The 27,909-nt window shown below is 50.3% G+C and overlaps 1 protein-coding gene across 1 annotated transcript in view; it reads left to right on the top strand.

The window, feature by feature from the left end:
- The window catches only part of Trabd2b (TraB domain containing 2B), a 204,159-nt gene extending 184,807 nt beyond the window's left edge, over positions 1-19,352 (top strand). The window contains exons 5-7 of the mRNA XM_048351265.1: positions 7,258-7,348; positions 10,123-10,389; positions 18,872-19,352. Coding sequence (XP_048207222.1) covers positions 7,258-7,348; positions 10,123-10,389; positions 18,872-19,076 — 563 coding nt within the window. The 3' untranslated portion in view covers positions 19,077-19,352. The remainder of the gene's footprint in view (positions 1-7,257; positions 7,349-10,122; positions 10,390-18,871) is intronic.
- The last annotated feature ends 8,557 nt before the right edge of the window (positions 19,353-27,909 follow it).

The raw sequence follows: 27,909 nt of genomic DNA, 5'->3' as shown, positions 1-27,909 counted from the left end.
GTGAACAACAGGGAGCCTCATGTTACAACTGAGTGTTCACTTCAGTAAAGGAGCCTCTGGATGTCATAGAGATTCCCTGGGATGGGCAATTGCACTCTCAATCTATGGAACCCAGCATTAGCTCTGTTCCTCTGCTTACCCGCACAGTCATGACCCGATCCACCCAGGAGGAAAGGGAGACACAGCTTATGCATAGAGTAGGTGCCTATAAAGGCTTAGAAAGAAAGTCTTACTGGCCTCTACCCTTCAGGGAACCTACAGACTGGCCAAAACCTGTGCTGTTCTTATTCCCTCACTCTGCTGGGCAGGAGAAAATCTTCCTTCTGCCTCTGATCTGATACAGAAGATTCAAACCTTGAGGGTTTTGAAAAGATCCCAGAAGGATGGGGGTCAGGGCTCTTTCTAAATAAAAATTCATAGCTAGTGGAGATCCTAAAGAGATCACGCAGCCTTGACAACCATCAGGTATGTAGAAGAGAGGACCCTGCCCCTGAGAGTCTCCTTCTCCTGAAGTGGGCCTCCCCAGTACCCAGCACTATGGCCTCTTCAGTTGTCTTCACAAAGGCCTTGCCACAGACCCATCCTATAGTGTGGCTGAACTGAGGCTCGACCTTTGTGACATGAGGCAAGTTTAGCAGTGGCATGGGGAATCTGGATGAGAAGGAATCAAAGCATTTGGTTCGTTCTGGGTCCAGAGCAATGGTAGACAGTGTCACTGCTCTATTTTGCATCCCTGTAACAACCTAGGGCTTGTTCATCTCTGAGGTCCTGCATTCCAGCAGCCTCAAGCAGGAGCCAGAAGGAAAGGCTGGTGAAGGGGGCAGAATCTCTGGTTCTACCCAGACACATGGATCCCTTCTCCCCTGACATCACCACCACCACCACCACCAGGATGACAAGCACTTTTCTGACAAACCCTCCTACAAGAACTGATCACCCTCTTCCTCACAAATGGATATTTCCTGGGAGTAGGTTCTCCTGGTCCCAGCTGAAACCTGGTCCCCTTCACCTTGTCCTGCAAATATCAGAATCTCCCATTCCCCCTAACCCCAACTGCCATAGTGGCCCACCTCATATATATTCCAACTGCAGAGCTCCCGTTAATAACAATACACACCACCCCCATCTCCTATCTACCCCTGCATCCCCACACACCATGCCTTCTTGGCACCCTTCCTTTCTCTTTCTCTTCAGTCTGCAGTCCCTGCCACCCTTCCTGACAGTATGATTCATACTGTCCTGAGAAGATTTGTTCACCCATCCCTATAACACACACACACACACACACACACACACACACAAACACATACACACACGGTAGGGACTGCATGTCTTGCTCAGCTCCTGGCACTAGGCTGGTACAAAAGAGCTGTCATCTGAACTGAGAAGGCCTAGCCTTGCCCTGGATGAATGCAGAACAGAAGGCCAAGCTCGGGCTTGCCAGTCCCTTCTAGAAGGCTAGTGTCCCCAATTGTCCATCTCTACACTGGCCCACCAGTTCCAACCCTCCTGTCACACTTCCTCAGGAAAACAAACACCCACTGTAGCTTGATATCCGTCTGGGGGCCCTGGCAATGAGGTTAGCATTTGAAAGTTTCCCTTGCATTAATTTCAGACGGAACATAAATATGGGCTTGGGATGCCTCTTCCAAAAGGAGAAAACTGGAAACCCGTGTACTCACTGGAGAGAAAACATGTGTGCTGGCCGAGGGGCGCACAAGTTACTCTGGAGCCTGTGTGGGAACATCTGGTTCTCCCCTCCTCTGGTTCAGCCCAGCCCCCTACCGTGGTCCTGAAACTGCCCCGTTAATTGGTGTATTATTCTTTCTAAGCACACTTTTCTCTCCAATCTGCTGAACCTTGGAAGGTACACGTTTCTGACTATTTCCTGCCCCCCAAAAGTGAACTTAGGATCTTTTGCAGCCGCCAGTACTGCTGCTGGAATGTGCAATGAGCACAGACATCCCTGGGCTGAAATCTGAGCCTTGCTTCTTGCTAGCTGTGTGACCTTGAACAGATCTTGTCTACTCATTGAGCCTCGATTTTCTCATCTGCAGGGTAGAGGTGTTTCCAATGATGCTGTGAAGATTAAATGAAGTTCACAGAATATGAGCATGTTTAAATCACACGACAGTACCACCCACCAGGAAGGAAAGGAAACTGCTTAAGGCCACAGAGTTGTTTGTGAGCCATTTTCCATTCTGGCTCTGTCCTTCTCTGCCTTCCCATGTCAGAGGGTTGAGTAGGAGTGCCCAACTATGCCCCCCCTAAGCCTTGTACCCTGGAAGAGAATTGCTTGCACCCACAAGAAAAAGGGCTTTTCTCTGCTCTGGAATATTACAAGGGCTACACGCACTCGGCTAGGTAGCTCTTCCTTTCCCTGGTCATATATAATTGGTGTGTGTGTGTGTGTGTGTGTGTGTGTGTGTGTGTGTGTGTGTGTGTGTGTGTGTGTATCCACCAGTACTGGGACTTGACCTCAAGGACTCAAGTTCTCACTTGGCTGTTTTGCTCAAGGCTGGTGCTCTACCACTTGAGCCACACCTCCAATTGTGGGTTTTTGCTGGTTAGCTGGAGATAAGAATCTCACAGGCTTTTCTGCAGGGGTTGGTTTCAAACCACAATTCTCAGATTACAGGAATGAGCCACTGGCACCCAGCTCTGTAATTGTCCTTTCACTGGGAACCTGCCAACCTGAGACCATCAGGGGAAACAAGCACCAACCCAGCTCCACCATTCTGAAGCCCTGCAATTCTCTGCCCAGGCCCTTGAGTCATCTGTCATCCCTCACATCTCCACCTGAATCTCATCCATCCTGGGAGTCCTGCCACAGACCCCTCCTCCATGGCGCCTTTCCTGAGATCCTCAGTGAAGCAGTTTCCTCTTTACTACATACTCTGCTTTACCCTCTTCGTTCTCTTCTTCCTTCTCATTTTCTCATCCTGTCTTCATCTTTCTCCTTTTCTCTTTGTCTTGGCATCTCTTCTTTTATGTCTCTTCCTACTATTATCTTACTGCCTGTCTCTCACCTCTGGCTTGTTTGTTCTTCTGCTTCCCAGGCCCTTCCCTAGGGGCTCCCTTCCTCTTCTGTGAAGCTTCTCTAACTGTTGCTGCTCTTTTTTTCCCCTTTCTGTCCTGATGGCCGGGGATGTCCCCCCAACTTCCTCCCATCCTCATGATCCTCCCTCCTCTTCCCTCCTCCATTCTTCCTCGAGGCCTCACCAGATGAAATGCAATGTGTCTTCCTGCAAAGAGCTGGCCCAGGAACAGCTGGAAGCTAGGGCTGGAAGGAGCCTCTGAGAAATGGCCAGGAGACCCAAGGAGCCTGGGCAAGCCAGACAGGCTGAGCCCCAACCGTGTGGGGCCCCTTTGGAAACTTTCCACTACCTTCCCTACAGGTTCCAGGAAGGGTGTGGTGCCTTTTTCAGGATTTCTGACCTTGGAGGCAAGCCCAAGGTCTGTCTGCCAGCCCCCGGGGAAAGCATGTGCTGGACACAAGGGCCAAGCTCCTGCTGTTGAGAGAAGTTAGGGCTATATCACCAAGGGGCTGAGCTGGGCTGAGGAGGATGGGTGAGGGGAGAATACTAACTCAGGTCTCCTAGGGATAGGATGAGATCATGGAAAGGATGTGGAGTAATAGGCTTTGTCACTCATTCATTCAACAAACATTCATGGAGCCACCATGATGCACCAGACTTGAGTTTAGCTCTGAGGACAAAGATGAATCAGCCATGGCTCTGTCCCTATAAAGCTCTTCCTTTAGGTGGCTTTATTGGTAGCAGGTTCCAACAGAGTCAGTTCTGGGGTGTGGGCAGCTCAGTTTAGCTGTGGTAAGAAGAAGGAAAGAAGTAAAGAACAGGTTGGTTTCTGCTGTCGGGCAGCAGGTAGGTATGGGTGAGAAATCAGTCATGTTTTGGATGTGACATCTATGGTCTCTGATGACTGTGAGAAGATGAGGAGGAAGAAGACACTATCCAGGCCAGTGTGACTTGGATAGCTGTGCCCACTGAAGCTAGAAGACCAGTGTGGAGAGAGCACATAAAGAGCTAGTGTTGTGGGGAGTTGGGTGGAACTGTGTAGGCTTTGGGGCAAATGTCTAAGCTACAGTGTCACTTCTTGAGATGTCAGTGTTATGTGGTCATTATGCTACTAGGACAAAGTGTTGTGTGCCTGGAATGGGAGCAGAATGAAGAGGAAGGAGGCCAAGGATAGCCTCTCAAGAATTCCCATGTATAGCAGGAGCAAGATGCCTACTAGGTGCGTAGTTGGAGCAGTGTAGGCACTGTGAAAATCTGCAGGGAAGAATGGGTATGCATGTAGGGAGCTGAAGTTCTCACCAGCCTTTCCAAGGGTTCTGTGAGACCAGGCCCCAGAAACAGCTGGTAGTGGGAGCACAGGCTGGACAGCACCTCCTGTAGTTGTGTAGGGACACCATTCTCCCCTCCCAGGAGGGAAGAGGGCAGTGGATCTCAGAGGAGGTAAGGAGGAGAATTTTAAAGGACAGTCCCTGATGGCTTCCCATTTCTCCAAGCATCTCTAGTCTTGTTCAGGGTCCTAGTGGAGATCTGGAGACTGAGGGAATGGATGGAAGCACTGATCAGACATAGGAGACACTGTCACAGGTGCTCAGGGTCTAGTTGTGTCCCTTGAGGCCCACACATCAGAGTCACGTGGGGTTGTACTCCACGCTGGGCCTCTCTGAATGTCTTTGTCCTGGCCTCAGTGGGCACTTACTGCTGCTCCTGTGCAGTCAACTATTTTCTGCTCTCATTGCAGCTCTCCAGATGCTGTGGGCAGATGTAGGGACCATAGTTGTGTCATGAGGACCTCATCTTTAAACATGGGTCTCCATTTAGGTGGAGGGAACAGGAGCCCAGGTCCTGCTGGCAGAGTCCTGCTGCCTGGGTGCTAGAGTCTGCTAATCCCTGATCTCTTTCAGCCCAGCAGTGCCAGGGGCCAATCAAGAGTGGAGGTGACTCCAGCCCATCTAAGGACTCTCTTTAGCTTGTCACTCAGGATGGCATGCTGGATTCTCCAAAGGACCTTCGATCTTTCCTTCTCACTTAGGTTTTGCAATGATGCAAGAAACTGGCCAAAAGACTTTTGGCCCATTTGGCAGATGGGAAAATGGACATAGGTGGCAGGAAAACCATTGATTAGGCAGACTTAGAGCCTTGCAAATGAGGTCATATATCCTCAGCAGTAGATCGGAGCCAGAGCTCTGGTAGGATGTGTTCGTGCCTGAGCAGTATCTCTCTTTTGCAATCAGCTTCCCATGCGTGCCCAGTCCCCTACTAGAACATACTGTTTTCTCTTATGTAGGGTACCCTCCCCTTCAGGGCCTCACCCTTCCATCCTTCCATCCTTCATCTAGCTAACAGTTCTACTCCCAGAAGTCTGTCATATCCCAAACCAATCTGGCTGCCAGAGGTGCCAGCATAAACCTCTGTATTGTCCTTTGCATCGATGTAGTGCTTAGATCCCCAAACCAGAGTCTGGAGACTGTGAGAGCTGGAACAGGCTTCTGCCTGTTCACCACTGTGCAGTATAATATGCAGCCAGTCAGTGCTGGCTAAACCAGTGAAATGAATGAACAGGTAGGGAAAGGGAGAGAGGGGAAATCATAGTTTTTCATAAGGATCTTAAGTCAAAAACAACAACCTCCCCAATCAACAGAGCTAGAGGAGTGCAAAGATGCCCTGCGGGCCCCAACCCTCCCTCTCACACTGCATGGAAGGTGCTGGGTGTATCCACAGGCTCAGAGTATCAGTGCCAGCAGACCAGGATCTTGGGATTTTTTTGTGATCCCCAGATGGGACTACAGAGACTGTGTCAAGCCAGCCAGATGGCCATGGGTGGGTTGGGGTTGTTGTGTGGCCTGGCAGACCAGAACATGAGTGTGGGCCCCTCTGCTCCAGCCACTCTGTGGGCCCAGCCAGGCTGCCTCTGTGCCGGGAGCCTGCCAGCTTGCTCTCTCTCTGTTCTCCTCCATCTCCCTGGGGCCGTCAGCATGCTGACCTTCCCGATCTCACCTGTCACCACCTATCATAGGCAATCAGAGTCACCGAGCACTGACTTCCCTTCCTCCTGGTTCTGGGACAAAGGGAGAGCAAGAAAAGAGGGTATTGCCTAGGCAAGTGGGGCCCCCAGGCAGACTCACAATGGGAAGGACTCCAGAGCCTAGGCAAGCACCCAAGCAACCCCACCCAGCTCACACTGAACAGGTGGTGAGACTGAATCCCAGAGGCAGAGGGCGGGTCTCAGGGCACTGATTCCCAGCAACACCTGTGTCCATAGTCACTTGGCTGTCTGAAGATTCTTTCTAACCAGAGGCTGGGGAAGAATTCCTTGAGTTCTCAGACTACAGACTTTATGCCTGTATCTTGATGGAAGAAGGCCATTTCCATCTCTTCTCGAGCTTTGGACTAAATTATCCATTCCTGTGTTCATATTGCCTAACACAGAGCTGACCACAAAGCAGGTGACTTAGTTCATGAATAGAGGGGAGCCATGGAGACCAGTCCCCTCTCCAGATCTTAGAGGGCCCTTCTATTTGTGCCTCCTCTAGGCCTCTGTCACTGTCAACTGTACCCAGTGGGATTTTCTTGGTCTTATATTTCAGTGTGTGCTCAGTGGCTATCACAGGATCAGAACCATCACATGTGTTCTGTAAATGTTGAATGGCTCATGAACAAATGAATCCACACATGCAGGGCTTGTGCAAGGCTGTGGAGATGTGATCTTTGCCCTCTGGAGACAAATTGAGGAGACCCATGTGAACACATAGAATCCTTCTTGCATGCTAAGGAAGAGAAGCACAAATTGCTGATAGTAAGAGGAGCCCTAGACCTGCTTAGGCTGAAGGGGTTCTCAAGACTGAGCCTGTGTAATTGCTAGATGCTACTCAGGGATGGGATAGGCTGAGTAGCCTGAGACTTCACAGGGCAACCAGAAAACATTTGGGAGCCCTTACCACATGTCTGCCACTGTTCTCTGTAATTCTCACAACAACCCTGAAGTCAGTGATTATGATCATTCCCACTTTACAGATGGGGAAACTGAGGCTCCGTGAGGTACCACTTGTGAGCAGAGAAGCCAGGATCGAGCTAGGAGGACCATGTCTTACCCTCTGAGCCATGCTGCTTTAGGGAGTCTGGGGTCCCTTCATTAGTACTGCTTGCTTGCCCAGACTCAAACCCAGGGGATGGCCTGAGAACCTGGCATGTGGCTGAGATTGCTTTGTGTCTTCCATTCCAGGTCACTTTCTTGGAAACAACACAGTCATTGATGTCCTTCGGCAGGCAGGGCTAGAGGTGGACCACACACCTGCTGGGCAAGCCATCCACAGGTAAACAACAGAACCTCTGGGGGCATCTTGGGTCTTGATGGCCTGCTTCTGACCATGTATAGGCCATGCCTGACCATGTGTTATGTAGCCAACCTTCCCTGTTGTCCTTCTGGGTGGCATTGTAAAGAAGTCTGTGATGAGACAGGACCCCCTGCCTTAGCCAGGCACCCATACCTGGAGGGAGCCAGAGGTAGAAGAGCAGGAAGGAAGCTGGTATGCAATTATGATGGGATGTCATGGCCAGCTAGATGGGACAGTAGGAATGGGAGCAATTTTAGGAGTTGTTAGATGCTTAAGACCATTTTACTGAGTGGGGAGTGTCAATGACTTGAGCTCATGATGAGTGACCAGGCCCTGAATCTAAATAGTACCATGAGAAGATAAGCTGTGGTCTGGCCTCATCCCTGTGTCCATCCACTCCTTTCTGCCTATACCTGCTCCCTTGCTGCCTCTGATTATACTCCTCACCCCTCACTTTCCTGGCAGGGCACACCCACTCTGCTCACAAAACCACTGCCCCCACCCCCACCTTTGTCGGTCATGAGGCTTGAACTCCGGCCCTGGACTCCATCCCTGAGCTCTTTAGCTCAAGGATAGTGCTGTACCACTTTGAGCCACAGCGCCACTATAAGTTTTCTGATAGTTAATTGGAGATAAGAGTTTCATGGACTTTCCTATCAGGCTGGCTTTGAACCAGGAAGGTTCAAGGCAGGAACTATGAGTAGTGTCCCTGCCTTATAACTGAGGAACCTGATTTTATGAGTGAAGTCACTTGCAGGATATGCAGCCTGTTTAAGTGACAATCTCACTCTGGGGCCTCTCTGGGCTCCTAATCACCCCATATACTCACTCTGGGAATAGAAGTGGAGCCTCAGAAATTACTGAGAACCCAGAGGATGAGCCATTGGTCTCCCAACCCCAAGCCTAGGCTCCTCTGGCCCAAAGCACTTCTAGAGAAATGTATAAACCTGAGTGGATTCCATCCCAGACACCCACCATTTCTTTTTCTGAGTTTCTTTTTCTAAAAGACTGCCTCAACCATTTGAGCTCAACACAAAGCAGTTTGCATGGGGGAGAGGCAGCAGGTGTAGGAGTATTTGGAGTGGGGGTGTGAAAGATAGCTTCAGGGTCAGGGCATCCCCCAAGTTCCTCCTCTCCTCTTGCCCTGCCTCTGCCCCTGATCCCAAGGACCTTTCCCTTGAAGCTCATTGTGTGTGGCCTTCCAGGTCAGGCAGGCAGGCCTATGACTGGTGAGCATCCTATTTATCTCAGAGCCTAGACATTGGAGAATTTCTCTCTCTCTCTCTCTCTCTCTCTCTCTCTCTCTCTCACACACACACACACACATACACACACACACACACACACACACACACTCCCAACACTCCCACAGGCTCTGCTGCAACAGCTCTCAGCCTCAGCCTTCTGTACAGAGGAGCTGGTAAGGCAGAGGGGGTGGGGATGCTGAGGAGGCTCCAACAATAAAAGCCATCCTCGGCCACAGGTGCTTCCTGGATCTATCTTTTTGTCTGACTGTTTTGAATTATCTTCCCAACAGCTGCGGCATCTCGACAGCTTGGGCCCTAGGAATCTGGGGTCACCAGGAGGGAGCCAGGAGAGGATAAGCTGAGCTGAAGGCATTTTTTTTCCTTCAAAAAAGAGAGAAGCCCCTCACCCACTATGCAGTGTGAGCCCAGTGGGAGAACAGGCTGCTTTTGCAGTCCTGGGTACCACCTTCACTGCCAGCCAGCTGCTGTCTCAGGCATAGTTCCTCACACCACTCCCAACCTTCTCCAGGGTCAGATGCCCTTACAGGAATTCTACTGGGGCTATGAAAAAAAAAAGTACAAGGGGTGGTCCCAGGTTGAGGCATACATGTACCCCTATATGGAACATGGATTCCTCAGGCACGCCTACATGACACTTCAGTGCCTACCTGACAGCCAAGTTCTTTTGCTTAGGGGCCATCATCACAGAGAGGTTTGGTAGGTGCCAGACAGTGTGTGAACCTTCACTCCATTCATCTTCCATGACCTCGCTGTGGAGAAGAAAGCAGCATTCCTCTCCTTTTAAGTGCTGCACAATGGGAAGTGAGCCTATGTCTATCTGCCTCCAGCTTAATCCCTAATGACCTAGCCCTGCCCTGCCTCCACTGCAAAGGGAAGCAGTAGACATGCACTGGCACCTACAAATAAATGGATGGATGCATTAAAAAATAACCCAAGCAATGTGAACCCTATCCGCGACTAAATTGGGCTGCTTACTGTTGCCAGGATGGCTCTAAGCACCTGGTCTCCATTCAAATGAAGTGATCCCTGTGTGGTCCCTGTGAGGGGTACTGGCTGTTATATCCCCATTTTACAGATCAGGACACTGAGGAACAATGAAATTTGACATATGTATGGATGAATGAGATACTGACCAAGAACATATACACAAGACCTCTCATAGCTTTCTAATCTTTGCTCCTGCTGGTGACAGACCACCTTTGCTAACCAGCCCATACACCAGTCTCTGATTAATGTTCTGCTCAGTGGCATGGCACTTGAGATTTGGTCTTCCACTTTGGAATTCAAGCTCTGAGAGGACATGGATGGCATCTGTTGGGGTCATTTCCTAGAGAAGTTCCAGATGTTGAATAAATATTTATAGACCAAATACCAGACAGTGATTTTCTTTGGTCCTTCTCACTAGGCCCATTGAGGCAGCCTGATATTGTCTCCTGCCACAATGCACCCATAACGCTCTTATGTATGTGCTGGCTCTCTTTCCAGCCCTGCTGCCGGAAGCCCAGCACCCCTTCCTGAGGGGACCTCCACCAGCCCAGCCCCAGCAACCCCAGCCGTGGTCCCCACAGCACCATTAGTGACCCCCACCACCCCACCTGAGGAGGAGGACCCAGCCCTCTCCCCACATCTCCTGCTTCCAGACAGCCTCAGCCAGCTGGAGGAGTTTGGACGGCAGAAGAAATGGCATAAGAGGCAGAACAAGCAGCAGCGGCCACGGCAGTTCAATGACCTCTGGGTCCGCATCGAGGAAAGGTGAGCAGGGGGAGTGGGTGGGCTGTCCCCAGGACTAGGTGCAATTACCAGGTGGGACCTAATCCGAGCAAAGTGGGGGAGGGGATATCAGAATGGACTCTTCCTGATTGCCTCTTCTCTATTCATGGAGGATTCCAGTGGTCACCTTTCAGGGTTTATAGAGCACATTTACATCATCGCAGCAGGTTTATACCCAAAACAAGAGCAAATACCTTTCTCTGCACTTTTAAAAGAAACAGCTCAGCTGAACGTAGTGCACAGGCCTTGGACACCCCAGCACCTGGGAAGCTGAGGGCGCAAAGACTGCTAGTTCAAAGCTAGCCTGGGATATATAGTGAAACCCTGTATCAAAAAGACGGAACAAGCTACTGTACTAAAAGTTTTGATCCTCCTGTGTCTCCAAGGTAAAAGCCTACACGCCCTGGTTGGGGGACTTGGAGAGAGAGAGAGAGAGATGAAGCATATGGTAGCTGATGCCAGGGCTTCATCTAGAGTGTTGATGGCAAAGTTTGTTGTAAACAAGCAGGTGCAGAAGTCACCCTAGTGTCCTGAGACCTCCTCCATCTATTTATGCTCCTTCTGCCACCAATATCCCCCTCAGCCTGCTCCAGCTAGCTGCCTGCCATCCCGTGCCCACAATCTCTCTACACAGCCCCCTCTCCCTGTGTGGTGGGAATCTCCATGCAGAGTTGTTGCCAGAGCACGGGCACTGTCCCAGGGAGGGCCCAAATCCTACTCACTGTGGAAGCCCAGTCTTTGACAGCAGAATTTATTCACAGCTAGATTTTCCAGTTGGATTTCTTTTACACATCTCAAATGGGATGGTGGTAGTATCTCATTTTCTTAGTCAAAAAATGGCCATCAAAATCTCCTTGGGAAGCCAGGAGTAGTGACTGCTCACGCTTGTCTATAATCTAGCCACTCAGGAGGCTGAGACCTAGAGGATCATGATTGAAAACTAGCTACGGTTTAAAAAAAAAAAAAAAAAAAAAAAAGGTCCAAGAAACTCCATCTCCAGTTAACCAGCAAGAGTAGGGCTGAAGGAATGGCTCAATTTATAGAGTGCTAGCCAAGCAAGCAAGCCAAGGGAGTGATGGGGCTCTGACTTGAAGCCCCAGTACTGAAAAAAAAAAAAAGAGGTATCACCTCCAATTTTTCTTAGTAACTTCAACAGAATCACCTTATTAAATAAGCAAATCCATCCAGACACTAATAGCGCATGCCTGTAATCCTGGCTACTTAGGAGGCTGTAGTTTGAGGATCATGGTTTGAAGCCAGCCCAGAGAGGAAGTCCATGAGATTCTTCCACCAGTAAACCAGCAAAAAGCTAGAACTGGAGATATGGCTCAAGTGGTAGAGTGCCAGCCTTGAGAGAGAAAAAAAAAATAAGCCAATCTTCAACTCCTCATGGGTGGAAATCTACAGGCAAGGGTAAATGCACTAGGACACTCTTCTGAGAAGCTTTCAGAAGCTCTGTCTCAACTCTACACTCACTGGTACCAACTGAGGCCTGCAGCTGTAACACCTGTCCATAGCAACACAAAGAACCAGAGGCTGCCTTCATTTCCCACTCCCTGGTTCTCCTTCAGCCAGGCTGCTGAACCAGTGACAAAAGTTAGAGATAGTCCAGCCCCTAATCGTAAAGGACAGGGTGTACCCTATCTTAACAGGACTCCCAGCAAATAAGAGGCAAGCCAATTGAGCCTTCGGATGGTTGGTTTCAAAGAGCCTAGAAAATGCATTTCTGCAGAGCCCTAGCCAGCCCTGCCTACCCATAGCAGAGGCACTGCTGTGATGGAGTTATCACTGTAGCTGTATTGGCTGGGGCACATTTGGGTCAGGCACAAGCATGGGTTGTCCCTTTCTAACCAAGAGTGAGGGCATAGAGTTACAGAAAAAGTCACTTCTTTCAGCCGTGAACAGGACCTGCAAGCCGCCAGCCAGACTTGGGCAAGACAAGGAGCTGGCAGTGCATTGAGAGCTATAATTATTAGGCTGGTCACTCAGAGCCTTGGTCGATTTGCCAAAGTGACCAGGAGACCCAGCCAGTGGTGGGTCCAAACCATGGAATGACAGAGGGCTGGGCTGTCAGCTCCAGCAACAAGCTCTCAGCTCCTAAGCATGTCTGAAAGGTAAATGTGGGCAAATGACTCCAAATGGTTTCCTTTCCACAACTCGTGGATCTGAAACACAGGGCCTGGTTTCAGGAGAAGAAAACAGCTTTTCTTTGATGAGAAGGGAGCCCCTTCTCCATCCCAACAGGTAAATAGTGCTTGGCTGATTTCCTTCCCTCGGGTCAGGTTAAAGAAGGAATTTTCCCCCAAAGAGCAGCCTGTTTGTCAAGTTTCTTGCTGATTCTAAGGGAAGCAGGCCCTCCTCCCCCCACAATGCCCAGGATGCAGGCTCCTATACTCCTGGGGATTCATTCCACCATCCTAGAGCCCCCAGGTCTCCATCTTGTTCAGTTTGTTTGTTCTGTGCCTGTCCTGAAGGTTGAACTCAGAATCTGGGCACTGTCCCTTAGTTTGTTCACTTAAGGCTAGTGTGATAGCATTTGAACCATTTTGGTTTTTAATTGGAGATAGAGACTTTCCAACTGGGGTTGGTGTTGAACCACGATCCTCAGATCTTAGTCACTGGAGTAGCTAGGATTACAGGTGTGAGCCAGCCTCACCAGCTCCAATTTTCTGAGAAGGAGCAGAGGAAAGATCTCTTAGGACAATCTCTTAGGATCCCTTTTAACAAACCATCATCCTTCAATTCATTCCATTTTGTTTCATTTCCTTCCCCTGTCTCTTCTCCCCTACTTCTCTCCCTGTTCCTGTTCTGCCTGTGATTCTACAGCAGGATCCCAATGCATCTCCTGGCTGAAATCTTTGTCCCTGTTCATCTTGAGAGCCTGCATTTTTCCCACTACCACTAGGACCCTGACTTCATTTCCTGCCTCTTTCCTTGAGTCTTCACCAGCATATGTGCTGGCTGATCCCGCCATACCTGGGTTCCTCCATTGCTCGGGACTTGCTTCTCTCTGCTCAAGCAGGGCTGCAAGTAGGTCTTTATCAAGCTCCTGCTCTGTGCCAGAGTGTCATTCATCATGTCCAGGTCCTACCAAGAGCCACAGAAGGCAGGCCTCTTTTATGTGCAAGGAAACCGACTTGGCCAGATCAAGCAAGGAACTTGCTGAGGACACGCAGAGGGTGGTAGAGAGTCAGAGCCCTCATCCTCGCTTAAAACTTAGCGTCCCATATGTCCCCAGCTATGTACGTGACCCCTTCCCACCCTCACCTGACTGCAGGCTCCCTTCCTCCCTTCAGCTCCCTTGTCCTGACACTGTCACCCCCGTGGCAGTCACCCAGACCCTGCTGAGGGGTTGTTGACTGCGCATATGAACATGAGGCAGAGGGAGTACACCAGAGATGTAGGCTGCAAGCGCCTGGCGGGGGACACCACCTGGAACAGGCTAGCCTCCCCTCGCCCCTCATTACCCAAGATGTAAACAGAGCAGAGGAAGTTTAGAGAAGCAGCAGCCCGTGGCAGAATGATTTATAGAGACCTGTAGGAAAGGCCGAGCGTGTGTCCACAGATGGCTGCACAGCCACAGAGCATTCTCCAGGATTCCCCCCCGCCCCAAGTCCTACCTCTGAAAGCCACAGCAGGGCAGAGGGAGGGGAGGGTTAGGGATGAGACCCTTTCCACATAAAGTGGGCCTGGTGGCAATCCTTCGGTGTCTTTTTTTTTTTCTTTTTCACTTAAGGCCTTAACTAGAGGGCATGCTAGCTGTTATTCTGTGAGTTCACACATCTCTAAGCACACAGAAGAGAGGGAGAGAGAGAGGTGTTGGAAATAGTTGCATAAATAAGGGGACAGAGTGGTAGCCCATCCCAGTTGGAGGCACCCACAGTGGTAAGGAAGAGAGTGCTGGGCATAAGCCAAAGCAAGGCTCAGAGCCTTGGGGAGGGCCATCAGGCAGGTACGGGGGCTTGAGCCCATGGCCAAAACCCTCAAAGAGAGGAAGAATGTTTCTTCCCTTTGGCAGGTGAGCAGGCGTATGCAGAGCCTGCCAAAGGGAAGGCTCTGCATACGCCTGCTCACCTGCCCTTCCAGTCTGAATTCTCTAACTCAGGTCCCTCCTAATATAATCATGTCTCCTCATAGGACAGTCCAGGGCGGTCCAAGTCTTCAGGTGAGGGCAGGATCCCATCTTATTAGATGTGGGAGATGCTCCATGAGTAATGAGAAGCAAAACCATCACTGAATAAAAGCACAGACAAATTCAGGCAGAACACGGGTCACATCCCTGCCCTTCCTTGTACTTGCTTTGGAGCTGAGACTAAGTGAGGTGATGCCTGTAAAGCTGGAAGCTGACATCAGCCCAGCAGTGACACTGTAACAGCTGCCTTCACTAACACTGAGCTTTGAGGCTTTGACTTCTGCAGTCTCTGGCCTGGGAAACCACGCCCTCCCTCTCCCCAGCAGGTGACTGCTTAAGGCCCTTTCGTGTATCTTAGGCTTAAAGCCTTAAGCGAGGCTGTGAACTCACCCCCTATCTAATGGGGATCTGTTGGGCATGTACTGATCCCTAAGCTCTGTGGTGAGTGTTGGTGTAGAAGAGGGACAGATAGCTTTCCAGATCTTTCCACTGAAAGAACCCTGGAATCTCAGCTCCTATGCAATCTTAGCAATTTGCATCTTTTCTCTGGGTCTGGTTTTCTGTCCCAGGAATGGACAGGTTCCTCCAGCTCTAGTCCCCCCTCCCCTTAAAGCTATTATTAAGAAACATGGTAGAAGCTTGCCTATTGTCCTCAAGGAGGAAAGGGTGAGGGCATTCCCATTGCAGGAGATCATGAGGGATGAGGTGCAAAGGCTGGAAGGTCCAAGGTCCCAGGAGGTCAAGCTGCCGACCAACCACCTATGCTGGCAGTCTGCCTGCCTGATTTTGACCTGCCTGGACCAGAGAGCCTGAAGTACAGTTAGGACTCACATCTGGGCCTCCTCCAGTCCAATCATGTGGAAGGGTCCACTTCAAGGCAAAGGGAGGCCCTGTTTCCCTATTTCCTGCATTGCCTCAAAGGTTTCCAAGGTAGAATCTGGAAGCTCATCCTTCTCTCTTGTTGCACCTCATCTTTGCTGGAATGACTTAGAAACAATAAAACTCCACTTGGGCTCCACAGGGGAGTTTTCATCTTTGGTTTGCAGAATATGAAAACCAAAAGATGGGAGAACTCCACCCCCCTCCCTCAGACACAGGTCCTAGCCCACTGTATGGGCAAGAATGCCAAGACTAGTATGCTCAGAACCTAGCCCTGGATAGCTATTGGAGACCTCTGGTTCTGAAGTTCACCCCATTCCTGGGAGGTGTTAGGAGGGACAGGGACAGGCATCAGACAGAACCTCTGGCACTGGCCTTGCTTCTCCATGCTTCCCTTTGGACTGGGCTTTTAACTGCTACAAAAAGTTGAAAGTCCTGGGGTCTGTTTCTGCTCCTTTCTTGTAGGAATGGAGAAACAGGGCTGGAGGACAATTCTTGCCCAAAGCCACAGAGCAAGCCAGGGATGCACCCTAGGCTAACATGGGGCATCTGTCTTCCACCCAGCAAGAGGCTCTGTCGGCTCCAAGGCTCCAAGCAGACTTGGCCCCTTGATGCCAGCCATCTGCAGTGCCTGGGAACACTCCGAGTGTTTGGTTTGGCCTGGAGGCTGCTTTGCCATGAGACAATTTTCCCTAGCATGAGCCCAGGAGGGGGTGGGGACCTGGACTGGGGGACTGACTTTGTGAGCAGAATGGGCTTGGAGGCAGGTGGGGGTACTTGATGGGGATCACCCCCTCCCTAGTCCCACCTCATTTCCCTGGGACTTCTTCCAAGCAATAAAAACCCCACTCAGGCTCCAAGGGAGAGTTTTCATCTTTGGTTTTCAAAGTGTGAAAGAAAATGCCTTTGGGCGCCTTGTGAGACATAGTTTTCATAACTCCTACATGGTCTTGTCTGCTGACGGCAGGGCCAACTTGGGCCTCAGCTACCCTGAAGCCAGACCTCTGAGCTACTCAGCTGCCCAGGCTGAAACATGGAATTTTTATGGACTCTGTGTTTTGTGATTTTAGTTTTGTTTTTCACTAGAGAAGAAAGGAAGTATAGGGTCTTAATTAAGGATTCCCCCCGGGGGGAAATCACTAATCCCCTTCAGGGACTGAGACTCAGTGAGACCCCAGGCCAACCCTGGCAGATTCCTCCCAAGCAGACAAGCACCCTACAAGACAAGCACTACTACAAGAAGTAGTATCACTCTAGGCTTGGCCAGCTCAGGCTTAGGAAGCAGCTGGCCCCAGCCCATCTTGACTTGCAAGAAACCTCTTCTCTTTGGAACTCAGTTTCCCCATCGCAGAAGTTGGTGTAGTAATAAGAGGACACCATTGTAATGTTGAGCACCATGTCTGCCAGCACATGTTCAGTGCTCCATAAATAGGGGACCATATCCTAATAAGACAGAGACACACAAGTAATAATGGTACTGAAAACAGCCAACATCATCTCACACTTCCAGAGTTCCAGGCAATGTTCTTAAGACCCCACAGAAACAATCCCACCCCACCCTCATATAATATATACTTAGCATGTAACCAGGTCAGTAAGAAATGTACGAGGGTTCTGCCAGGTGGCCTTGAAGGATGTGGGACAGATCAGAGGCTTCTAGGGAAGTCAGTAAGGCAGGCAGGCATCAGAATGAGTGGGACAATGGTGTACCTGGGCTTGATGGGGGGTAGGTCAGGGGGGCTTGGCCTACCCCCATTCTACATACACACTCTCTTCAGGAGCATTGTGCCACATAATTTGAGTGGGCCAGGAGTTTGCTCCCTCCTCTCCACCTAGCTTCTCTGGAATGTCCCAAAGACAGATGATCCTACAACCTCACACCCATAGACTCCAGGATGGGAAGATCCTAATGCAAGCCTCAATGAGTTCCTGTGGTCAGAACACCCCCACAGTAGAGTAGAGAGGCAGGGTAGAGTGGGTTCCAAAGGTCATTTGGATGCCCACTCCCGAGCCAAGGTCTTAGCCTGAATTTATGAGGAGACAGGTGCATGCTTGGTGATCTTGCACCCAACCTAACCACCCAGGCTGAGGCTAGCCTGAGCTGTGTGCAAGCATTCGCCCAGATGGTATGGTAGGGATGAGTCCAGCCCTCTCTATGGTGATTCTGTCCTTGTGACCTCATGGACCCGCCCGGAGAATTGTAGACCGGATGCCTCCAGATGACCTTGGTAATGAGCAGTGCCTTGGGGATGGGAGCATGCATCAGGAACTGGGCAGTGCCCGACATGGAGGAGACCACCATGGACTGCATAGTCCACGGACATTGCCCCACCTCGCATCTACTAAGCCCAGAGAGGAGCAGCCTCTACCCACCCACCTGCAATCACCATCCCCATATGCCCTGGTCTGGGAAAGATTAATTAACCTCTGTGTCTCAGTTATATCCTAAGTACATGAGTAACAATAGCTCCTGAGAACTAAAGGCTAGGACAGGACAAGCACTTTCACAGAGGCAGCAGAGGGGAGGCAATGAGAATTTCTCTCACCACCTAAGAGTACCTGTCCATGTGTGGATAGGTCTGCATAGTGTCCTTTGTCCTCAAAGCCTCAATGGTGCTGCTCTTGCCTTCCCCTTTGAGTATGGCAGGGATCGTTGAATCTTCTGCCTGCATCTCCATCAGCCTTCTGCCTATTGGAGCTCCCTATAGATTGGCCACTGCTTGAGGTCCCAGTGCCTTTCTTCATCTCAGAGCTTGTCCTTCATGTCAACAGATCTACCACACTTCTTTGTGGCCTCTTTTATTGCCATTGCCCCTACTCCCAATCCCTGCCTTGTCCTGTCTCTTTGCTCATCCATTTCTGTCTCTTTCCTGGGCTTACTATGGCCTGTTTATTGGTTTGTGAAGGCTGGCATCTCTCACTAACACACCCCACAGAGGGCTCCTACCCCCATGGACCTGCCAGCCCACTTGACTGTGACCTGGCCACAGGTAGCTTCTGTGAACATATTTTCTCATCTGCTGAAAGGGAGAGATGAGACCCATTTTGAAGGCTTGTTGTGAGGATAGGAAAAGTGTTTGTGAAGTACTGGATCTGGGGATGCTCATGTTGGCACCTGCTGGTTATGTTGAGGACTACATTAAAAATGATGATGTTGTTCTGTTTTCTGTTGTTCCATTATCAGCCTGGGACAACAGAGGGCCCACCTGTCACAAATGTGGAAGCTGAGTGCCCAGGAACCCCAAGCCCTGTGATTCTTTCTGCCCTCTCTCTGGACTGTGGCACAGGTGCTTAGCTGGACTGGCTGTGGAGCCTCTGGGCTGCTCATCCTCCCCTCACCTCATCCAATCCCCTCATTTCCTTCTTCTCATAAAGGCAGATCTGAGCGCCAAAGGCCTGTATCTTGGACCAGGCTGCTGACAGTCACTCTGCCCTGTGTTTCTTCCCTTCCAGCACCACCATCTCACCTCCTCCACTGCCTCTCCAGCCCACTCCAAGCGCTGAGACTGCCAAGCCCCTCTTCCAGTTCTCAGACCAGCTCCAAAAGCAGGCCTCTTTGGGGCCTGCCAGCAACTCAGCATCTACCCTGGGCCTCCTCCCTGCCATCACCGTAACCATTGCTGCCCCCTTCTTGCTGCATACCCTCGGGCCCTCCTGACCTCGGCCACCACTTCAGAGAAGCCAGAGAAACAAACCACAGCAGGTCTGCAGCCATACCTACTGCCCCGGCTACCACCTTTTGGGGCACCTGACACCTCAAGGCAGTCCACACAGGACCATTAGAACACTAGAGCTTTATTGTATCCAAATTACATCTTCTTTTTTGTAGAAGGTCTTAATTTCCCATAGTGCTATGGGGCTCTTTTGTAAAATATGTGTCCATATTAAAAAAGAACAATGTATTTATTGTACTGATAAAACTATTTTTATGTGACCTATGTTGTGATCCCTGAATTAGCCCCAATGCCAGCCTAGGAGGGGATCCCAGGTTGCAAAGACATTTGTGACCTCTGACCCGTGATCATGGCTTTACACGGTCTTGCTTGTGGATCCTGGGAACGTCTCGGGTTGGACTGGGCTTCTCCCACTGTGGGGACCTCCGCGGGCCAGCTTAGCTTTTGTGAAGCTATATTTGAAGGCTCAAGGAAGGCATGGATGCTGACCATCCTCCCCTCCCTGGATTCATCTGGGGTCCAGGAAGATGCTTTAAGAAAGAGAATGCTGCTATTTTGAAACCTTGAGTGTCTGCAGACTGGCCCTCAAGATCTCTGAGTGTTTCAGCCAAAGTGGGGATTAGGGGTCGAGGGAAGAGGCCCCAGTCCTATGGACAGATGGTTACACTGAGATCCAAAGACAGCAAGAAGGACTGCTCAAGGTCACAAAGCATGTGGGAGAGTGAGCACAGGCCTCTCTGTTTCCAAGTCACTGTCACTGGCCCAGCTTGGGTTTAAGAGGGACTGTTTAGGTCATAGCTGAGTGAAGCAAGCTGGACCAAAGGGCAGAGATGGGCACAGAGACAGTTTTAGGGACAGGACCATTGGGAGTTCACCTTTTGTGGTAATTATGGGAACAAGAGCCATTTGTCCAAAGTCTGCAGTGTAGCAGGTATTTCATGCACCTCCTCCATCACAGCTCCTCACACAAGTGTTGTTAGGATGGTCCCTGTTTCACAGTGTGACATGAAAATGATTTTTGTCTTGTGGTTTGTGTTCTGCCATGTTCTCTGTGCCCCAAGGAAGCTCTAAAGGAGGCAGATCTCATCCAAACTGGTATCTTCACAGGCTTCCCCTGCCATTCACAGAGACCATGTGATCAGTTACCCCTCCCCTTGGTCCCAGTGGCCAAGGAGCACTGGCAACAGCAGGTGCTATTTTGTCTCTGCCTTCCCACACACACTTGTCACATCTTAGAGCCTAATGGGAGCCTTCACTGTGAAATCCGAGGCTAAGTGTAGAACACAGCTATAGAGCCTCAGGAGACAGGACAGGCAGGCAACTGAGATTCACAGAGATTTATCTAGCTCCTTTTCTCCCCAAGGTGGTGGCTGAGGAGATAAAGTACCCAGGAGGGTCCCAGTGCCATTAAGCCCAGCTTGGAGCACCTGCCTCCCTTCTGAGATGGTAGAATTCTAAGGTGTTCCATGGGCATCCTGGCAGACAACTGAATTCTTTCCAGTTCAGCCTCAAGGAACAGGTTTGAGCCTGAGACCTGGCAGGAGGCTGGAGCTCTGCTTGAGAGGCTCTAGTCAGCCCCCTGGGCACCACACGCTAAACTGAACTTGACCTCAGCCAGGCCTGGAGTCAGTTTATTCTTGGGAGAGGAAAAAAAATGTGACTTCCTATTTCTGAGCGGGAAAGGGCTTAGCTGACTTATAAAGCAGGCTCAGAAGTTGGACATCAAACAGATCGTGCAGAGTACTATTGGGATGAGATAAGTGTAAAGGAATTAGAAACACACAAGCCAGATTCCCCTTGGTTTGGGGCAGAGTATGGCATGAGATGTATGAAGATCTAGCTTGAGGTTAATTAAAGACGAAGCATTTAGGGAAACAGTCCAAGCACCTGACCATGTGCCCAGATCTGTGCCAGGCATGGGGCCAAAAGTGTAAATTAATGTAGCATGTAATTACTTTGCATACACTGTGCCAGGCTCGCTGCACATGGACTGAATGTAACCACCCTCCTGGGCCTGGAGGAACTGTCAAGGTGGCACAGCAGCCTTATCCTACTTTATCACTGCCCTGGCTGCTGACTGCTCAGTTCAGTCCTCATTGTTCCAGATCTGTCCCCTAGGAAGATTGGAGGTGGAACGTCCAAATTCTTCCTGTACTCCCAGTATTCAAGAGGCCGAGGCAGGAAATCACAAGGCCCAGGCCAGCCTGGGCTACATAGTAAGACCTTGTGTCAATAAACAGAAAGGAAAGAAAAAGAGTGACAGACCCACAGATTGGGTAGACATTGTGGAGCGGGGAGTCGAAGCCAGTATGGGTCAGACATCTGGAGCCATAGTTCACAGGTCCCTGAAGACCACTAGCTGCCCAGTGTTTGAGATGGATTCAACTTGCTAACTTAACATCCCAGGAGATTTGAGGTATATAAATAGGAATCTACGTGACTGGGGTGCTTGAATTTCTCATTCTGTGCCAGAAAACCACCATTCTACAAGCAGCCTCTCAGACCTTTGGAATGTTCTTGTGCCTAGCTCTCCTTTGAGTGCTTTGTGGGTATTTTCTTCGAACATCCATGTTTGATCCTGAACCAGGCAGGAAAGATGGAAGGCCCAGCAGATGAAATGACTTGCCTACAGGTGGGCAACATGCTAGTGGTAGCTTTAGAACCCCTATCTGTCTCAGGAAAGCTCACAGTATGCTTTGAAGTCCTGTCTGGAATGAGTCATAATGGCCATATATCCTCCAGGGGCTGGCCTGCTCTACCAGCAATCAGTTAAAAGTAGGGTGATGATGGAGATGTAAGAATCAGACAGCCAAGGGGGACAAAAGGCAGCTGAGGGTCCCCAACCCCAAGGTCAAAGATCCAGAATCTGCCCTGCATGGAACCTTGGACTGACTGAACATACCTGTGCTTACACTCAGCTTGTTACCTATGAGTTCCCAGCCTCATCTAGACTAGAGCAAGTTCGAACCTCTTGTCCTACCTTCCCAGACACCAGCCCAATGTCATTGTCAGAGCAGAGCCAATAAGGAAGGGGAAATCCTTTTTCTAAAAGGAAAGCTTTCTTTTTATTTTTGCTCAAGGCTAGCACTCTACCACTTGAACCACAGTGCCACTTCTGGCTTTTTCTATATATGTGGTGCTAAGGAATCGAACCCAGGGCTTCATGTATATGAGGCAAGCATTCTACCACTAGACCATATTCCCAGTCCCAGGAAAGCCTATTTTTAAAGAATTAGTTCTACTGGGCATTTGTAAGCTTTGATGGTCTCCTGTGAGCAGGAACAGAATTGAGGCAGTGGTAGTACTTCTTCAGTGACTGTGAGATAAGAACCCGAGCCTTCGCCTGCCACTCTAAACCCTCCATGATCTCACCCAGCTAAGCCTGCCAGACACGTCTCATCTCCCCCCCCCCCCCCGCCCCACCGAGCCTGGCTGAATGGAATTGTACTTGTCATTTCCAGAATAGAAGGAATGTTTTACAGGTGTTGCTTCCTAGACCTGGAATCTCCCTTCTCTTTCTTTAGCAACTTAGGTGGTGGGCGCCTCCTCCAAGAAGCCCTCTAAGGTTTTTGGGCTTTCTCTGAATCTGTCACAGTACTCACTGGCAGTGCTGTAACTGTGTATCTTCTCCCAGATGGATCTATGAGTGAATGGATGGTGGAAGTCCTGTGAATGGCCTTTGTATCCTTATCTGGCTCAAAGGTATAGTGCTCAGTTGATGCGTACAGAGGGAAAGGTTGGGGGGAGGGAAGGAAGCAGGGAGAGGAAGGGACCGAGGAATGAAAGTTAAAGAACAGGAGATTAATAAAAAAAAAAAACCTTAGTTCTGTACTGGAATAACTTTCACCAAGCTGAGCTGGTGCCCTGAGGCCAAGGGCTTCTGGTCAGTGGAGGTTTACGGCAGGGCCAAGAGGCCCATTGGCTGGAAACTGGTAGCCAGTTGGAGTCTTGGCGAGGGACCAGTGTAAATGACATTGAGGTGCCTCCTGGCTCTGTACAGCTCAGGTTCTTTGAACATTGTTGTTTTTTTTTTAAATATTCAGTTAAGCAGCCAAAAATATCACTCCAGCTGGCTGTCTAAACCAGTAGGGTTTGGGAAACAGTCCAGCCTCCCCTCTCCCCTCTCCTCTACACTCTTCAACAGCCCAGCCAGGCTTGCTGTGAACCAGCCAGGGCTGCCTGCTGCCCTTGTGTAGGATGACCTTGGGAGGCAGGGAGAGCTAGATTTGAACCCAAGCCCCAGTCCTAGCCCAAGCTCCTTTCTCTCTCTGCCCTCTGGACTCAGAAAGAAGAAAAAGTTAGAGAGAACCAATTAGGGCCTTCTTGGTTCTTTCCAGTTTCTCCACCCACTTCTGCAAGGGTTATTTCTCTCTGGAGATACGGGGGATAGTGCTTGGCTTCGGCTTTGCTAGGTGACCTTGAGCACATCCCTGCCACTTTCTGAGCTTCCATTTCCTCGCCACATAGAGACCTTGTTTCTTGGGATTGTGGGTAGACACCATGTACAAGCTAAGGCTCCATGAAGGTGAGGGTCCATCCCGTCTCAGGCTTAGGGCTTACATTTCCTTCCAGGGCCCCAGGCTGCCATGGGCCAGGAATGTGTGGTAGGAAGTAAAGCTGATAGACCAGCATGCCTCAGAGTCCCCCTCTATCCCCAAATCCTGCTTTAGGGAAATTGGTTTCAAATGGGATTCAAGTCTAAGATACCTTTCTTGAGCTTCCAGGGACAAGTGATTCTCAGATCTTTTGGGTCCCTAATGACCAAGGTGGGCAAGAGTAGTTCTTGGTCAAAGAAGTATTCGGCCCAGAGGAGGTATCCAGAGCCCCTGCCCCTGCCTGAGCTTCACGGGGATTACAGAGGGCCCCGGCTGCCCTACCGCACACACAAGCTTCAACTCTCACTGTGTTTGGAAGGTACTTATGGTATTGTTCTTAATCACGACTTCCCTCACCGCTGTGAATTGTCATGAAGAGTTCTTTTAAGAGTATAATAGAAGACAAAGAAAGATGCTATTAATGTTATTTTGCCAAAAATATTTTTGTAGCCTAATATATTAATAAAACACATAATGAACTGGATGCCTGGTGTTTCTGAGTAGTGATGGCTCCCCACCCCCACCCACTCCTCCTGCTGGGGCATGCTTGGAGAAATGGCCTTGTGCTGAGCACCAGAGCCAGTGGCACTGGCACAGAGGACTGGAACGGGCCCATTTTCCATGTTACACACTTTGGCTTGAGCTGACGCCCGGCAGCTGGAGAAGCCTTGGACTCGGGAAGGTGTGGACAGGCCTCACCAGCCAAGGGAGTGGCCTGCAGATGTGGAACAGGAGCCATGCTGGGGCCTTCACAGTGCAAGGCTCTGGGGTTTCCCCAGGAGACCTCTCTTTCCCTCAGCTCCTAACTCGACAGGACCTGTGACTGTTCCTTACAGATTCTGTCCACATCTCCCCATCCATTTGCTTCCCTTCTGCTCCAGGCCCTCATGGGGACTATTGCCACCCATTTATGTGTCCTCTTTGATCTGCTCCCTCCTCTACAGCCAAAGGGAGCTCTACAGGCCACAAAAAGGACCATGTCACTCTCCACTTTGAAAATTCTTCAATGTCTCCCCTCCGTGGTATTGTTGACAAAGGCCATACACAGCCTGATAACCATCTGTCCCCTGTCCCTTGTCCCCCAGTATGTCAGTCACCCCTCACTAGTCCCTCTCCTAGGGTATAACATTCCAGAGCCATTGCCAATGTGTCTCAATCTTATCTTCCTTGTCACATGCTTTTTCCTCTTAGTATAAGGCTTTCCGGATCTCTACACCTGAACATCCTACCTGGTCCGGCTCCCACAGTATCTGCTCCACGAAGCCTCCCCAATTCCTCAGGCCCCCCATGGCTACTCCTCCTGTCTGTTCCCACTTCTGCCAGTTCATTGCAGACTGAACGGCTGTGATTGTCTACATGTACTCATCCATCCCCTCAGCTTCCCAGGCCTGCGCTATTGCCATGAATCCCTATGTTGTCACCCCCAAACATACACCTGCCAGAGAGCTGCTATGTGTAGGGGGCACTCATGAAAGAATCATGGAGTATACAAGGACGGAAGGAAAGAAGCAGGGGTAGGGCATCAGATAAGATGCACTATATCTTTCATGGCATACCACAGCATATCACACTGTGAAGTGTTCGCTCCTGGAACCTATGTAAGGTGTTTGAGCTACAAGTTCCACTAAAACTTGGAGGGAGAAAATAACAGGTCACTGAAGAGTTTGGAGTGGAAGAGAAGTCCCTGTGTTAAGGCCTAGAAGTAATTCACTGGCCATGGTTGGTCAGTTCTGCTGGCTCCCATTAGGATCACTCGGAATTGTGTGTGGTCCCCAGGAATTTTGAGACACTGTGCAACTAGAAACTAAAATCTGCTGAGCATGTATGCTCTCCCAAGTAATGTTCTAAGCCTTTCATTCAAGAACCATTTAATTCTCACAATTGCTACCCCTCCTCTCCCATTTACTGATGAAATGTAGCAGTTCAGGAAGGTTAAGAGACGTGACTGTGATGCAGATTGCCAACGCTGGAGCTAACCCAAACCTCTTGGCTGTCAATCAACTCTTCTGTGCTCTTGTGGATGGGTTATGGCTGTGGTGGGCAAGGAAGGCATTGGTGCCCACATTTCTCAGACCAGTGGGGTGAAGTCAGGATTCACCTGAGGGCCAAGACAGTGAGCCAAGATGGTGGGAACTTGCTCTGCTCCCACTCTCCATGAAAGCATTCAGGAGTGGCATCACTAGTGACCAAGGATTCCCACTGCACTTGGAACCCATTCATGGAGAAAGGAGCCCCATCCCAGGCTGCCCATTGCTGTCTATCTCTGTCTCCTGTCTTTGCTGATATCTCATTCCCCTGTGTCTTTGCCCTTCTCCATCACCCCATGTTCGCTGGGTAAGTCTCCCTCTCACCTGGAACTTCGTGGGTTCTGCAGCAGCTCTGTCAACAGTGTCCTATAGTAGATGAAATAATACTGGGGAGGAGACTGACCTTGACTTGTAGTCCTTGCTGGGTGCTGGCCTGCTGGGTGGTTGGGGGATAGAGCATTTGCCTTAGCATGTGCAATCAAGGCCCTGGATTCCATCTCCAAGCCCAGAAGGAGGAGGAAAAAGAGGAGAACCACCACCAAACAATGGCAGTAAGTGAGGAGTTTTGGAGATGGAGCAGAATCAAAGGAACATCTCCACAGAACCTGAGCCCTCACCTGCCCAGCCATCTCCAGCAGGTCTCCATTGCTGAAGATTTGGGACTGGGTGCTGATTTTCATGACCAAGTGCTCATGGGAGGCAGAGGTTGTAAGTTCTGCCACAGGAAGGGCTTCAGGCCCCAGCTGTGGATCTGAGTGTCCAAGATGACCTTCGCCAAGAATTTTTGAGTTGGAATGTCCCGTCCACCTCTAGGCTATGGGCATATGGGAATAATAAGCTTAGACCTGTCAGCTTGGGCTAGAGGAGTTTCCAGGTTCTCTTAGCCTGGCCAGTGCCCCACCTCCCCCATCATTCCCTTCCAGAGCTGCCACAGCAGGGCGTGCGGAGGGAGGCACAGGCACAGGGTGTGGGCCCAGCTGCTGCTCCCCAGCCAGAGCCAGGCAAATGGGTTGGCCATTGTTATGGCATCATAAAATAAAATTATTTTCAGAAATTTTTCATAAAATTCCCTTTCATGCCTGTTGGTTCTGGGCTTGCCAAACGGTTCTTGTGTTTTCATTTTCCTAATGTTCCATTTCTTTTTGCTCTGGTCAGACACACACACACACATACACACACAAAGAAAGGAAGGAATGAGGAAAGGGAGGGGGGAGAGAGAGGAAGGGAAAGAGGGAGGGGAGAGAGAGAGGGAGGGATGGAGGGAGGGAGGGAGGGAAGGAGGGAGGGAGGGAGGGAGAGAGGGAGGAGGGAGGGAGGGAGGAAGGGAGGGAAGGAGGGAGGGAGGGAGGGAGGGAGGGAGGGAGGGAGGGAGGGAGGGAGGGAGGGAGGGAGGGAGGGCTGGAGACTCAAAAGATCCCCATATATCCCTTCCTGGTTTCATTCTTCTTGTCTCCCCTGAGACTTTGGGAGGGTGGAACACACACACACACACACACACACACACACACACACACACACACAGCAGGATGGTCACTAATGGCAGGGGAAGAAGAATGCACCGAACAGGGAAAAGAGAAAGAAAAATGCATGATATATGGATAGACAGGGAGTAAGGATGGAGAAGGAACTGGCAAAGGGTTGAAGACAGAGGAAAGAAAGCCAATGCTAAGAGGAAAGAGAATCAAGCAGGCATTTAGAAGGGGCTTAGGTGGGGAGACAGAAGCTCAGCTGACTGGAGCCTGGACACAGCTGAGTCTTCTCAGATCAGGGAGGTCTCACCCCCAGCTCACTGCACAGGTTGGGTGGGAGATGAAAAGTCCACATGGTGAGTTACTACAGAGTTCCTCCAAGAGCCAAGAGCCTCCTCTGCCTGGAGAGACTTGAAACCCCAATAGCTCTCAGGACTGGCTAGGTTTCCTGAATGTGTCAGAGCAGCCCTTCACCCTTCATTCCTGCCCTAAGGTCACTACAGACTAAGTCAGGATCTTGGGCTGATGATCATCAGGAGCCCTAGAACTTGACCCTAGGTTTGCTGATAAATTGTGCCTCCTCCCTTGCCCCCCTCCCCTCGTCAGCCTCATTTCCTCCTCTTTTCGGTAAGGATTAGAAAAGCATGCTGGCACAGGTTGCATGAGCTTTTAATGAGATAGTAGGTGGAATAAAAATTGAAGGCTATCACCTATGGTGGCTATCAT

The sequence above is a fragment of the Perognathus longimembris genome, chromosome 7 (genome assembly GCF_023159225.1).
Source record: "Perognathus longimembris pacificus isolate PPM17 chromosome 7, ASM2315922v1, whole genome shotgun sequence".
Classification (NCBI taxonomy): domain Eukaryota; kingdom Metazoa; phylum Chordata; class Mammalia; order Rodentia; family Heteromyidae; genus Perognathus; species Perognathus longimembris.
The sequence above is the reverse complement of the archived record's forward strand: the minus strand, read 5'-3'. Positions and strand labels throughout refer to the sequence as shown.